The sequence below is a fragment of the Solenopsis invicta genome, chromosome 2 (assembly GCF_016802725.1).
Source record: "Solenopsis invicta isolate M01_SB chromosome 2, UNIL_Sinv_3.0, whole genome shotgun sequence".
Taxonomy (NCBI): Eukaryota; Metazoa; Arthropoda; class Insecta; order Hymenoptera; family Formicidae; genus Solenopsis; species Solenopsis invicta.
Genome location: NC_052665.1, coordinates 21,186,326 through 21,201,075, shown reverse-complemented (window position 1 = coordinate 21,201,075; position 14,750 = coordinate 21,186,326). Strand labels below are relative to the sequence as shown.

The 14,750-nt window shown below is 33.6% G+C and overlaps 1 protein-coding gene across 1 annotated transcript in view; it reads left to right on the top strand.

The window, feature by feature from the left end:
* LOC105202478 (activated Cdc42 kinase-like) overlaps positions 1 to 9,609 on the top strand; it is a 289,383-nt gene extending 279,774 nt beyond the window's left edge. Inside the window, exon 8 of the mRNA XM_039459696.1 lies at positions 6,316 to 9,609. Within this exon, the coding sequence (XP_039315630.1) occupies positions 6,316 to 7,270 (955 nt within the window). The 3' untranslated portion in view covers positions 7,271 to 9,609. The remainder of the gene's footprint in view (positions 1 to 6,315) is intronic.
* Positions 9,610 to 14,750: the final 5,141 nt, after the last annotated feature.

The following is a 14,750-nucleotide window of genomic DNA, read 5'->3' as shown; positions in this document are numbered from 1 at the left end:
GTCCCATTTTAAATGATCCAACCAAGTATCTCGAAAACTAAACCCAGTAGACAAAAATGTTTCAGACAAAAATTGTACGATTTCAAAGGGGACATAAGATGGTGTGGTGGTCAAAATTAATTTGACCTTGAGTAGTTGATTGAAGGTCACGTGAAGGTCACCTTTAATTTTTTTAATGGAATTGCTTATTTTTTATAGCATATTTTTGTAGCTTATTTCGAGACCTTTCCAAAACACTACAAAAAAGTTTATTTTTGTTGAGTACTTTTCAAGTTGAAAGCTACGGTATATTGTAACTTTCAAGCGTCGTAACTCGGAAAATCCTTAACGAAAATAAACTTATTTATAGTATTTTGGAAACCTCTCAACTACAAGAAAATGCAATAAAAATATAGAATGTTAGGGAAGTATCGATACCTTTTAATTAGGGAACTACCGATACTCTAATATTGTATCTTTTATTGCCTATTCTTGTAGCTTATTTCGAGACTTTTTCAAAATACTACAAGACAGTTTATTTTTGTTAAGTACTTTCCGAATTGTGACGCGTGAATGTTACAGTGAACCGTAGCTTTCAAGCTTTACAACTCGGAAAGTACTTAACGAAAATAAACTTTTTTGTAGTGTTTTGGAAAGGTTTTGAGATAAGCTATAAGAATATGTAATAAAAAGTAGGCAGTCCTATTAAAAAAATTGAAGGTGTCCTTCTCGTGACTTTCAAGCAACTATTCAAGGTCAAATTAATGATACCATCTTATGTCCCTTTTAAAATCATACAACTTTTGTCTGAAACATTTTTGTTTACTGGGTTTAGTTTTCGAGATATTTGGCTGGATTATTTAAAATACGACACCCTGTATATCTGCTGCAAGATTTGTAAAATTCTTTTACCAGCATATCACTATAGTCTTAAAATGGATTAAAAAAATATTAAATTTGAATTAAACATTTAATTTATGTACAAAATTAAAATAACAATACAAATTATTATTTACATGTAACAATATAAAATTTTATGTGGAACTGCGTTCCACACAAACATTATGTTTGAAAAGAATGAGAGTGAGTATTCGTCTCAAGGTTATAACAAGCAGCTTTTTTATAAAGGCTCACTGGAGTATAAACTGGACAGTTGGCCGCGGCTTAGATACAACGCCTGTGGCCGCACTCGACTCACGAGAAGATTTTCCGCGGCGTGGCCATTTAGCGGTGGCACCAGCACTCACTTATTAAATCTATTTCATTCCAAAATTATTATAAACTTTGCATCAGATCTCTCTGCCGCTGATTAAGCAGAATCTGTACAATATCTGCACAAGATCTGCGCGTTATTTTCGTTGTAAGAAACTTGCAGAAATCTGCAGATCATATTTGTGCAATATCTGCACAAGATCTGCGCGCCATTTCTGTTGTAAAAAACTTACAGAAATCTGCTGATGATATTTGAACAAGATCTGTAAAATATCTGTACACTACTTTTATTGAAAAAATTTTATGCTGAAGAACTTTGCTAAACTTTACAGACTGTAGTTGCGGGAAGAATCTGCTTTAAGATAGCTCAATATTTGTACCAAGTTTCTGTTGCAAACAGTTCATATACAAGCACAGTGCACGAATATTGAAGCAGTCTGCTAGCAATCTGCCAGCATGGCTGTATTGGGAATAATCTTCTGCACATCTGACTCAATTTTACTGCAATTAACTGCACGCAGATTTTGTCCTGCAGAAAATGCTACTAGGGTATAATAGTGAAACATGTTTGTGCAGTTTTACCGAAACGGGCAGGAACACACAAGAAAAACAAATAAAGAACTGGAAGCAAAGAATAAAAGTTGCGTTAACCGGATGTTTGGGATAGCACTTATGAGTATCAGTGTCCTCTGTCGGTAAAAAGAAATGAAACCGTTTTTAAGGTATAGCGATCGCTTTATGAGGATTTTACTTTTTTTAATACCCCATGGTCTCCGTCAAGCGTTCTTGACCGTTGGCTTTTCTGGGAACTTAATTCCGATCTGATTGCACTGTCCGATACAAACAGGGTGAAGTGTCTTTGTCTCCGCCAAATGTTCTTGGTACGGCCGACGTATTCTAGTCACCAAACGTATACGCAATAATTAACTGCGTCCGCATTCAAGATCTACCGCGTTTCACACGGCAGTCGACAAACACACGCGGGATTAAAGCCCACGCGCACTATTATGTCGCGATGCATCTTCCGTCTGCGCGCCCGCCAACCACGCACTGAGCACGTTGAGCGATCGCTAGAGAAACAGCGACCCACGTCGCATGTGTGATGTCCGAAATAGCTCCGATTAATTGTTTACCACAACAATAGATTGCAAGACATATTCTCGCGCCGATACCGTTGGAAAGTATTGAAATGGGTTATTTAACTAAGCCTCTTAAGTCAACTCTTAATAGTTTAGTTTATTATAATCCAGTCTTGTGTGCAATTAAACATAAGATACAGTAAAACGCGTCGTGTAAAAGTAGCAGAGACAGAATAGTTTGTGCGGGGAGAATCTACCGCGGACTTACTTAACATAACTTAACTAGAGAATAACTCATGTCTCGAAAAGTAATCATTACTCAAAATATCGCAACCAATACGAACAGAAAGAAAGTAACTAATATTAAATTAACCAATAGCAAAAGGATACAGTTTTATATTAGGTGCGTAACTAAGTTCTCGCTGTTTTTTTTTTTATGAAAATGCAACATTATTGTGAAAAAATGTTTACAAATGAATCATTTAAAGTATTGCCCATCGCTAGCTACAACTTTTGCCCATTTTTTTGGCAGAGCTTGAATAGCGTTACGATAAAAGTGTTCGTCTTTTGAGGCTATCCACGAATCAAGCCATTTTTTGATGTCTTTATATGAGCGGAACTGCTGATCAGTCAGACCATGTGCCATCGAACGGGACAGGTAATAATCGGACGGCGTAATATCTAGGGAATATGGTGGGTGGGGTAAGACTTCCCATTTGAGCGTTTCCATGTAGGTTTTAACGGGTTCGGCAACATGAGGCCGTGCGTTGTCATGCAGTAGAATCACTTTGTCGTGCCTCTGCTTGTATTGTGGCCGTTTTTCGCGCAGTGTTCGGCTCAGTCGCATCAATTAAAGTTGATACCATTCCCCAGTGATGGTTTCGTTCGGTTTTAACAGCTCATAATAAATGACATCGACCTGCTCCCACCAAATACACAGCATAACCTTTGCAGCGCGGATATTTGGCCGTACCGACGACGTAGAAGCATGACCGGGAAGTCCCCATGACTTCTTTCTTTAGGTTGCTGTAATGAATCTATTTTTCATTACTAGTCACGATGCGATGAAGAAAACCCTTTCTTTTTTACCGCTGGAGCAGTTGTTCACAGGTGAAAAAACGACGCTCAACATCTCTTGGCTTCAAATCATAAGAAACCCAAGTTCCTTGCTTTTGAATCATTCCCAACGCATGCAATTGCTTGGAAATGACTTGACGGGTAACTCCTAGTGCTGAAGCAAGTTCTTGCGTTTGGCACGGATTCTCATCGAGCAATGCCTCCAATTCAGCGTCTTCGAATGTTTTTGGCCTTCTTTCACGTGGACGGTCGTCAACATCGAAATCATCGTCTTTAAAGCGACGAAACCAATCACGGCACGTTGTTTCACTTAGAGCAGCATCTCCGTAAACTTTTTGGAGCTTTCGATACGCTTCAGCCGCCGTTTTCTTCGAATGAAATAAGAAAATCAACACTTCCCGCAAATGACAATTATTTGGCACAAAATCAGACATTTTCACACTATCAAAAGTATATAACGCCAAAACAAAATCATTAACGTGTCAACGCGGTTTGTTTACCATATGTCTAAGCTTGGTTCATGACGTTTTGGATTTGTCTAAATCGACCAGCACTTACTGGAGCCATCTATTGACAAACAGCGGAAACTTAGTTGCGCACCTAATATTACAACAGAAAGCACTCGTAATCGTTAAGGCGATGCTGGAGTGACGGTGGAACTCACTCGTCGTCGGTATTGCAGATTTTTCTTCGACTCGTGGTCGCGCGCGGGGCGAAGAGTAAGGGAAATAGGCTAGCGTTCTTTGTCAAACATACCCATTTGCCATCGTTCTTTAATTTTAGCGCTATCTAATGCAAGATTTATTAACTACCATGTTACATAATTACTGCTCTGTTACTATTCAAACTGCTTTCACACGCTAATTTATATTTGAAATTTTCGAAGGGAAAATTCTCTTATATTAAAGATTCTAGGCTCATTTTTAAAGCTCTTCTCAATATTGTTTCTTGTTGTAATTTTCAAGGTACCACATGCTTATTTTATACGTACAAAGTCTCACATTTTTATGCATTGCAAATGTTGACTAATAAAACTATATTTTTATAATTCTGTTTTGTTTTTTATATCAAATTGTATCCATCACCCTTTGTTATTGTTTGTACTTTCATTTTGTAAGAGGAGTTTTTAATCCGTGTCCTCAATAAAAAGATGTAGCAATTGGCGTATACAGATGACTCCAGCATCGCCTTATTCGATCTAAGCGTCAGATTGACTACTCAGTCGCGCTTAATTACCGCTCTTCGTAAATCGCCCTTCTGACATCATTCTATCCTAAGATATTGTACTAAAGCATTCCGACCGATAATTGCCAATTCACCCGTGGTGCGCCTGGAAATTTACTATTGTCGTTCCGTAAAAATTACGCTGGACCAGCGACGCCGCTCTTATGCCTTTTATTTGCATATAGTTTTTTCATTCTACTTATAAATATATATTCACTATCAAACTTGTAAACATTGGTATACCGAATCTTAAATAAACGTTATTAGTGTTCTTTATTTAAATCCGTGTTTGATTCTCTCGGACTCTGGAATCCCGAGCTCGTACCAGAAAAGGAGGGTCGTTATTTATTTATTCTTCATGAATCATTCATTTGAGGAAATGATTTCAGTAAATATTTGTATAACCTTTATTTAAAATTTTTTTTTAATACTTAGTCTTTATTAATTATACATTTGAGAAAATGATTTAAGTAAATATTTTTTAACGTTTATTTAATATTTTTTAAGCATTTATTTCTTATGAAATATTTATATGAGAAAATTATTTTAGTAAATTTTTTAAATGTTTATTTAATTCTTATTTAATGTTTATTTAATATTTACTTAGCACATTTAAACTATTCATTTCCTAATTATTATTTATTTTAAAATCTGTTTAAAAATTGTTTAAGTTTTAATTCATTTTACATCATTATTTGGAATAATAATTTAAAATTAAACAATAAGTATTTTTTATATTTAATTTAATTATTGTACCATTATATCTGTAATATTACAGCAATATTACGTACTGTGCGGAGTGATACGAAGTTTGCATTAACATAATTATAGTCTTAACTAAGTCTCTAATTATAACTTTACGACAGACCATATAAATTTGTGCCATCAAAAGAAATACCTTACCTTAAGAAACAAAACTATAAACTGTAAAACAAATTTTTAGTTTGGTTAGATTTCTTCATATTACTCCCTCCGTCATTTTTTTCACAGACTTCTAAAACTTTGTTAAAGTAACTTTTTTGTGACGCCTCACGTGTGTGTGTTAACGTTCGGCTGCGTTTACTGCGTTTTGAAAAAAAGTCGTCACATAGTGCTCTGTGTCACAGTTGGCCCCACTTTTCCCTCCAATAGAATTATGGATAGCAATTTCCAAAAATTAATCAAATGCTCAACCGTACACTAGATTTATACATCATTTACTAATTACAAGTTATGTAAACAAAAATTAATTATGATAAAGAAAAGAAAATAAGATGAAATAGATAGACATCAAAAACAATTTTGAATTTATGATACAAACTATATTTGATTTTAACAGAAAAGTAAACAAAAAAATTGTGGCTAGAGGAATGAAAACAAAAAAAAAGAAAAAACCAAATATTTAATAGTTAATGCCCATATGAAAGAAGAAAAATAATTAAACAAAAAATATTCTGCAGGATTAAATACGTTTTAATATTTTAGCAATATTGCAGAAATGTTGCAAAATTATTGCAAAATTGATTCTATACTTATGGGATAATATCAAAAATTTAATATAGAAAATGTTAACTAAGCTTACAATTTGTCATATTACTTTTTTTTCATATGTCTATGATATTACAATATATTTGTATATGTTGATTGATTTCAACATAAGAATGCGGAAATTCGAGTGTAGAGGCTTAAACATTTACGGCATTTAATATTGTTTCTTATTTATGTATTGTTTACTACATATAATGCATATATTTGAAATTTTCAGCCCAGAAGAATTTGAACAGCGCATTGATTCCGAGCTAGCTGCACTGGATTCCTTACCCATTGAGGAAAATCAACTTCGACGGTGTAGCGTGATCTCGGAGGATTTGCTGGAGTTTTCAGATAACTTAATTGACTGCGGTGATATGCCGGATTTATGTCAGAATGTCTCAGAAACAAGCAACGATGGCCAATCGAACAGTTCGTTGAACATGACAGATGATTTATATAGGAAGATCAGCACCGAATCTAAGTACTCCTTAAGAAATTTTGTATCGAAGATACAAGAGAACGTGGAAGTAGATTTAAGCCAAAATCAAACATTGATTAGTTCTTATAGATCAGAAGACTGGAACAAGACGAATCCCTTAATTACCACCACTCAATTGATCAAAACTCAAATTCCATCTGCAAGAGTACAACAGACCCCGTTAAATTATTCTTCACAGACAAATATGGAAGAGATTTCCTCTAAATCTGAAGTTTTTCAGCGCGAAAAACCTTTAGTACATATTAGCACGAGCGATAACTTTCATTCGACCTCTCCTCCAAAAGTCTATCACTTATCCAACGAAAAAGCACTGAACTGTAAAGTCGCGAGTGATTTGTCGCGGCAGTCGGATCATGTTTCTTGCGAGGATCTGTTAGAGTTCGCTTGCGATGGGCCGAACACGCGAAGAACACGCGGACCCCATAACGGGGAACAATCTGACGAAGTGCGAATTATGCTGAAAGTATTGCATGAACAGTCAACACCTGAATCCTGTATCGCCGCGTTGAATGTCACCGAATGGGATGTTTTAGCGGCGATCAAGCTGGAACGACTTCAATCATTATTGAAAAAAGAAAATAATTTTGTTGGCCTCGAAGATTGCAAGGTAATGTTGAATCAATGTGGTGGCGACGTTATTAAGGCGGCCGCACTACTCCGAAACACGGACGACACCGCCGCGGTTTAGGTTGACTCTAATCGGTTATCGTGTGAAATAATTATTTGCAGGGGAATGAGAATTGATTGAAAAGTTTTTATGACATCCTCTATTCTGAATTTTGATGATTTTGTTGGAAATATTTTCTTTTAAGAATATTTTCCTATCACAACGTTCCAAAATTTTCGAAGAAATTATAAACTATTTTTATATAGAAGTATTAATAATATTAATGAAATAATGAAAAGTCTGGTATATAAATTAAAAATAATTTTTAATAATAAATACTTTTCACAAATTTTTTTTATTACACGATTATTAAAATTTCTTTCTGTTTGAATACAACTGTTTATTGTTATTTGTTTGTGCAAGATGTTTGCTACTGAGAAAACCGTAAAAATTTGACATTTTCTGGAAATTTATTTTTTATATTCTTGAAAATCACAGACTTCTATGAGATTTAATATTTAGAAAAAGTTTTGAAATTTTATTTTTAAAATTAAATTCTATCTTTTTTTTTGACGAAATTGTTTTTTTGATCTTTTTTTTTTTAATACAAAATGTCGACAATCGATTAGTAATTAATATAGCATACATATTCACGTACATTCACATATATTCATATTCATGTATACTAGGTTCCAGAAATTTTAACACATAAATTTGTACGAGTGTCAAGGCATATCGATAGTAGAGTTGGCGTATTTCGACTCTAGATATTTTTACATCATAACTGTCATCTGGCAATGCTGTTTTAGTTATATTTAAAGCAACTGGAGCAGTATGACATGTGTATGTTAATATTTATGATTTAATTTAATTTGAAAATATTAGAGTTGTGATTGTATTGTCAAGAAATTAGCTGAAAATTTTGAGTTTGACAGATGATGACAGATGATGAATCATGATGTAAAAATATCTAGAGTAAAGTCGGAATACGCCGACTTTACTATATTGATATGCTTGACACAAATTCATGGCCATGTGTTAAGGCATTTCTGGAACTTAGTGTAGTATCTCATGTAATTTGCGAGCTTTTATAAAAAAGTTACAAAATAATTTACAATTTAGACCTCTCACTTCTATTTTTTATGAAAATAGGCTTACTTGACGCATTTCTGCAGGAAAAAAAATATGGCAGAAGTAAGTGTTGCTTTGCCCTGTGACACGAGGTATTAATCGTTAAAATTAAATGACTATACAGGTTAGAAAACCTGTCTATCGATGAAATGCAGCGGCATAAGTATGCTCTAATATGGTTACATGCGAATACGTTTTAGACATTTTTAAATAGTTTAGTTTTTGCTGGAGTGCACGAAATTAAAAAATCACAATATAATACACCGTGGTAGAAAAACAAGGGTATGTTCATCACGGGTACGAGCATTAAGCGGTCATATCAAGATTATATATCTTTAAAAAAAGTTTTTCTTCGTAATTTTTTTATAAATAACTATAAATTTTAGAAAAGATAAAAATTGATATATTAATTGTTACATTTTGAAGACTTTTTAAGAATTTTTTAATTTCAAGATATAAATATATGTTGTGCAGTGGTAGACAGAATAGTTGCAACACATTTTTTAATAGATTTTAGAACACAGGCTTGCTCATTGAATGGCAAACTTAATTGCTTGGATAAGAATCATGTCATCATTTGATGAGCGGCTGCATTACGAAAACCATCAAAAAGAAGGTAGAAGCAGCTATTTTATCCATCACTGTACACCATTGTAGTTTTTTGTGTTCAAAAAACATGATCCATCGGTGGAGTAGAGAACTCAAGTTGTAATTATCTAAAATAAAAATTTCTTAAAGATTTCAAAACTATAGTTTTAATTAAGCGTAGCAATTTTTTAAAATATTTTTTTACAAAATGGCAGCAGTTAAAAAAAGACTTAATTTTTGTTATATTTTGACATTTTTAAACATCTCATTTTTCAAATTTAACAATTAAAAAAATTTCTACGTTTAACTGAAACTATTAATTTTGAAGCTACTGTGCAATGCTGTGGTCAATTGGTCAAAATGTTTTTGAGTTATAAATGCCGTCAACTGAAAAATAGTTTTAAGAAAAATGCGTTTAAAATTTTAATTTTTTAAGTTTAAAGTTTTTATATTGATTATTTAATAGAAATCTATCGAATTTTTTAGCTCATCATGGTAAATTGAGTCGGATTAAGACTCATGTTGCCCTTTTAAAGCAATTAAATTTTTGCCCCCCTTACTCAAGCTTCAGATGTAACTTAAATTAATCAAATTTCATATTCTGTTACCTTCTTATGTTATTTTTATAGGTATGATTGCAAGGTTAATTATAATTATAAATGTTAAAATATGTATACCGCGTATAGATAAAACTAATTAAAATTTTTAATTTACTTAGTTTTATTAGAATACTATATTAATAATATAGTGACATATTGCAAAATTATGTACTATACTATATACAAAATACATATTTATTGTAATAGAATTTTACATTTTTTTACATTTTCTGTGAAAACTGCAATTTTTTAAGAAATTGTTTTAAAAAATGCCACCTTTCCTAAATTTGCCATCTCTACAGTCTATGTTGGGCTAGGCGTTAATCCTGGTGATAAATTTATTCCAAGACTATAGAATGAATCGTCTGTAGCAGCTGCAGCATTATCTGTTGCATTCATATCCTTTCTGCACTACATTCCCCTTACTTGCGTTGCCGCTCACTTCTCAGCAATAGTAATTCGTCACTTATTCTTGTTTTCAACATAATTTGCTATTTTGGATCCAATGCGGATTCCTAACAATTCTTCAATTCGTTAATGTTATATGGCCAGCATTAAAAATACATACGGCTAAATAAAGCCGCTATTTCGACGATCAATGCTTCACTATGCAATACTTTTGGTGCAAACTTTTAGTTATGTTATTAAAACTTTCTTTATTATTTTACGTAAATGCACATAAGCATCTTGTCAATAATATTTTTTTCGTCAAATTTTTAAAAATTGGCCTAATTCCATAACATTGTGGAATAGCCGGCTTATACTTATATTTCTGCAATTTGTTATCAGCTTTTACTTTTTGCTAAGTGTACCATGAGTTACCACTTTCAGGACAATTTTAGTTTTAAGGATTTGTATCCATAGGACTTTTATGTAGAAGAATAGCCTGAATATCACACATATCATTTACGGAAACTATAAAGAGGAGGGTTAATGAGAGTGCTGCGCGGTTGATTTTGTGCGAAAGTAAATAGTCATCTATAGACTGAGAATCATTTAATCGATTGACATTATTCTTTGAACGTGTCGACTCTTTGGAGTCATCATCAGCAAAAAATTTTAAAAATACATAAATCAAAAATTCGTAAGCGAACGTGTCTTCTTAACAATTCAGTATTCAAGCCATTGCCGATCCCATATGGTTGTCACTACCGTTTGGCCGAGTCCGGAGTGAAAATTATTTCAACTTGATATGGGGGAAGGTTTGATCACCCTATAATTGATGTTGTATAATAATAACTTTTAAGAGTTGTAGGTTTGAATGACTCACCATTGAAAATCGACGACGACTTGCGAAATCATGGATAAGGCGTTTTACACTAGTAATTATCGAACGGAATTAGAGAAAGCCGCAGTCAATACGAGATGTTTCCAATCGAGCGGTTTCCAATAGACTGGTCGTTAAGCGTAAATAAAGCAAGTCGGAAATATATAAACTCCGCCGTGAAGAAAATGTGTCCATTAAATAAATAAATTAATACATAGACGTTTAAAAAATACTAGAGAGTCGGATCTTAAAAATACATACATAAACTAGATACATAAATAATTGAATAAGTGAACGGACACGTAAAAAGTTCTTTCTTTAAAATCGCAATTTCTCTAACAGAGAAAGATACGCATGATGTAAATATTTTGTGTCCGATTGTGAGTTCATGCCATTCTTATGCATCTGTATGTGCAACATTTCGGACATTAATCGCTTACCAAGGAAACGTTCAGAGTCAAGAAATTTGATACTCTCCCAATCGAACTCATGATTAAGTTCTACACGGTGTTCAGTAATTACGGAGGGATTCCTAGTATTCCAATTAATGTTGTTGCAATGTTCAGTTATTCTTGTTTTCAGTTTCCTGTTTGTATGGCGTACGTATGTAGCATCGCATTCTTTACAAGCGATTTTGTATACATTTTTCATAGAGCTTGTTGGGAGATCATCCTTCTGTCCTTTAATAAACCTGTTTAATTTGTTGAGACTAAAAAAGGCCAGTTTTACATTTAGATTCTTCGTGATGGATAAAAATTTTATATTACTATTCGGATAACAACAACGAACCAACATTTTCAAACAGTGGTATCTTTCGGGAGCACAAACTTTAAATCAAGGTCAACCCTAAGGTTTGTCATCGAACCAATCAAATCATCCATATATGAAACTCGAGATAAATGGTTTATAAATTTATCGTTGACTCATATCCCAACGGAAGTCCAAATGTTATTGCAACTCGGAGAAAATTTTTCGTTACCTCTAATAGACAGAAACAAAATAATTTTTACATACATCAAGAATTTTGAAAGCAATTTAGAAAAAATTAATCCGTCATTACATTTAGACACGAGAAATTCTGCGATACCAATTTTTAACAATCTCTTATCTTTTCCGCAAAGGAAGAATGACAATAATGACAGATTGAACTCTTTAACTAAATCCACATTTAATTTCTTCCGGAAGAATACCCAGATTGTGTTCACGAGAGCTGACAAGGGTAACATCACTATAGCCTTAAACAGCCAGGTATATAAGGAAAAAATGCTGGGGATACAACAAGACCAAAACATCTACGAAATTGTTAAAAAGGATCCAACTAATAGCATGACTAAGAATGTGCGTGGACTGCTAACGAGACGGAAAGATCAGAATTTTATCACGCCGTCAACATATAAAAAGATTTTTTATAGTGACGGCAACCTCCCGAGAGCGTACGGACTTCCCAAAATTCACAAACCGGGATGTCCCCTGAGAATAATAATATCTTCAATTGATAGTCCCATGTACGCTCTAGCAACATATCTACACAAAATTATATCCGACAATATCCCAGATGCCTTCAGCAAGGTTGAGAATAGTTTCCAACTAATTGAAAAGTTAAAGGGAGTAGGGTTGGAGGCTGATCACGTTTTAATTTCTCTAGATGTTGTGTCACTATTCACGAACATCCCAGTCGAGTTAGCACTAAACACTCTCTCAAATAGATGGCAACATCTTGAGAGTATATGTAACATTTCCAAGCACGAATTTTTACAAGCAGTACAATTAACTCGACATCTTTTACCTTTGACAATAACTTTTATAAACAAAAATTCGGCACATCAATGGGGTCCCCTCTCTCCCCTGTAATAGCCGATTTAGTGATGCAAGATCTGGAGACTAAGGCTCTGGAGAAAATTGAAATACGTTTACTGTTCTACTTCACATATGATATTGACGATATTGTGACAGCTGTCCCGAAGCATTCAATTGATTTCACCTTATCGACCTTCAACTCTCGTCTTCAATTCACAATAGAAATAGGGGGGAAGAGTATCAATTTCTTAGATGTTACTATTAGTAAGGCGAACACACGTTTAGAATTTGACTGGTATCACAAGCCTACTTTTTCAGGTAGATACCTTAATTTTCTCTCGGCACACCCACTGACACAAAAAAGAGGGACCATTATGGGAATGGTTGACAAAAAATTCTTATTACCTAATCCTAAATTTCATAAAAAGAATTTTGAGTTTATCATTAATATACTGTTACATAATGACTACCTTGTAAAGTTCATCTTTGAGACTATTAACAGCCGGTTGAAATCACTGATTCATAAACACACACACAAACAAACAGAGAACACGAATGATTCCACTGTAAAGTAAAAAACTCCTTGGTTCTTATTACCATATATTCCCAATATCTCTGAAAAATTTTTATCCATCACAAAGAATCTAAATGTAAAACCGGCCTTTTTTAGTCTCAACAAATTAAACAGGTTTATTAAAGGACAGAAGAATGCTCTCCCAACAAGCTCTATGAAAAATGTTGTATACAAAATCGCTTGTAAAGAATGCGATGCTTCATACGTACGCCAGACAAGCAGGAAACTGAAAACAAGAATAACTAAACATTGCAACAACATTAATTGGAACACTAGGAATCCCTCCGTAATTACTGAACACTGTGTAGAACTTAATCATAAGTACGACTGGGAGAGCATCAAAATCCTTGACTCTGAACGTTTCCTTGGTAAGCGATTAGTGTCCAAAATATTGCACATACAGATGCAAAAGAATGGCTTGAACTCACAATCGGACACCAAATCTTTACATTATGCGTATCTTTCTCTGTTAGAGAAATTGCGATTTTAAAGTAAGAACTTTTTACGTGTCCGTTCACTTATTCAATTATTTATGTATCTAGTTTATGTATGTATTTTTATGATCCGACTCTTTAGTATTTTTTAAACGTCTATGTATTAATTTATTTATTTAACGGACACATTTTCTTCATGGCGGAGTTACGTACTTTTGTTTATATTTTCTACGACTTATACTTATTGTTTTGAGTTGCTTGTCTGTATTCTATTGAATTTATGTATCTCCGACTTGCTTTATTTACGCTTAACGACCAGTCTATTGGAAATCGCTCGATTGGAAGCATCTCGTACTGACTGCGGCTTTCCCTAATTCCGTTCGATAATTACTAGTGTAAAACGCCTTATCCATGACTTCGCAAGTCATCGTCGATTTTCAATGGTGAGTCACTCAAACCTACAACTCTTAAAAGTTACTATTACACAACATCAATTATAGGGTGATCAAACCTTCCCCCAGATCAAGTTGAAATAATTTTCACTCTGGACTCGGCCAAACGATAGTGACAACTATATGAGATCGGCGATGGCTTGAATACTGAATTGTTAAGAAGACACGTTCGCTTACGAATTTTCGATTTATGTATTTTTAAATTTTTTTGCTGATGATGACTGCAAAGAGAGTCGAAACGTTTAAAGAATAATGTCAATCGATTAAATGATTCTCAGTCTATAAATGACTATTTACTTTCGCGCAAAATTAACCGCGCAGCACTTTCATTAGCCCTCCTCTTTATATAATATATTTTTATATTTTAGTTCGAGAGTCTTTATTATATTATTCACGGAATCCTTGTGAATCTGTGAATAACGAGATTGAAATAATAAGATGATATGTTATTAATAATTTTATCCGTTAGTTTTCCTTTATCTTTCAGATCTTTATTATTTTTTTTACACTTCCGCAATCTGATGCCTGTACACAAAACTGCAAGGTCAAAAGACTTCTTGATTGCGTTCAGTATAAGGAGACTAACCATGCTTATTTCAGCATTGTGTACTTGTTTTTTAAAACTCATACATCGAGAAAATACTTTGAATTTCATAAAAACCTTTCAGGAGCATATTTTTAACCCTTAAACACGTAAGTGGGTCTGAGAAATCCCATAT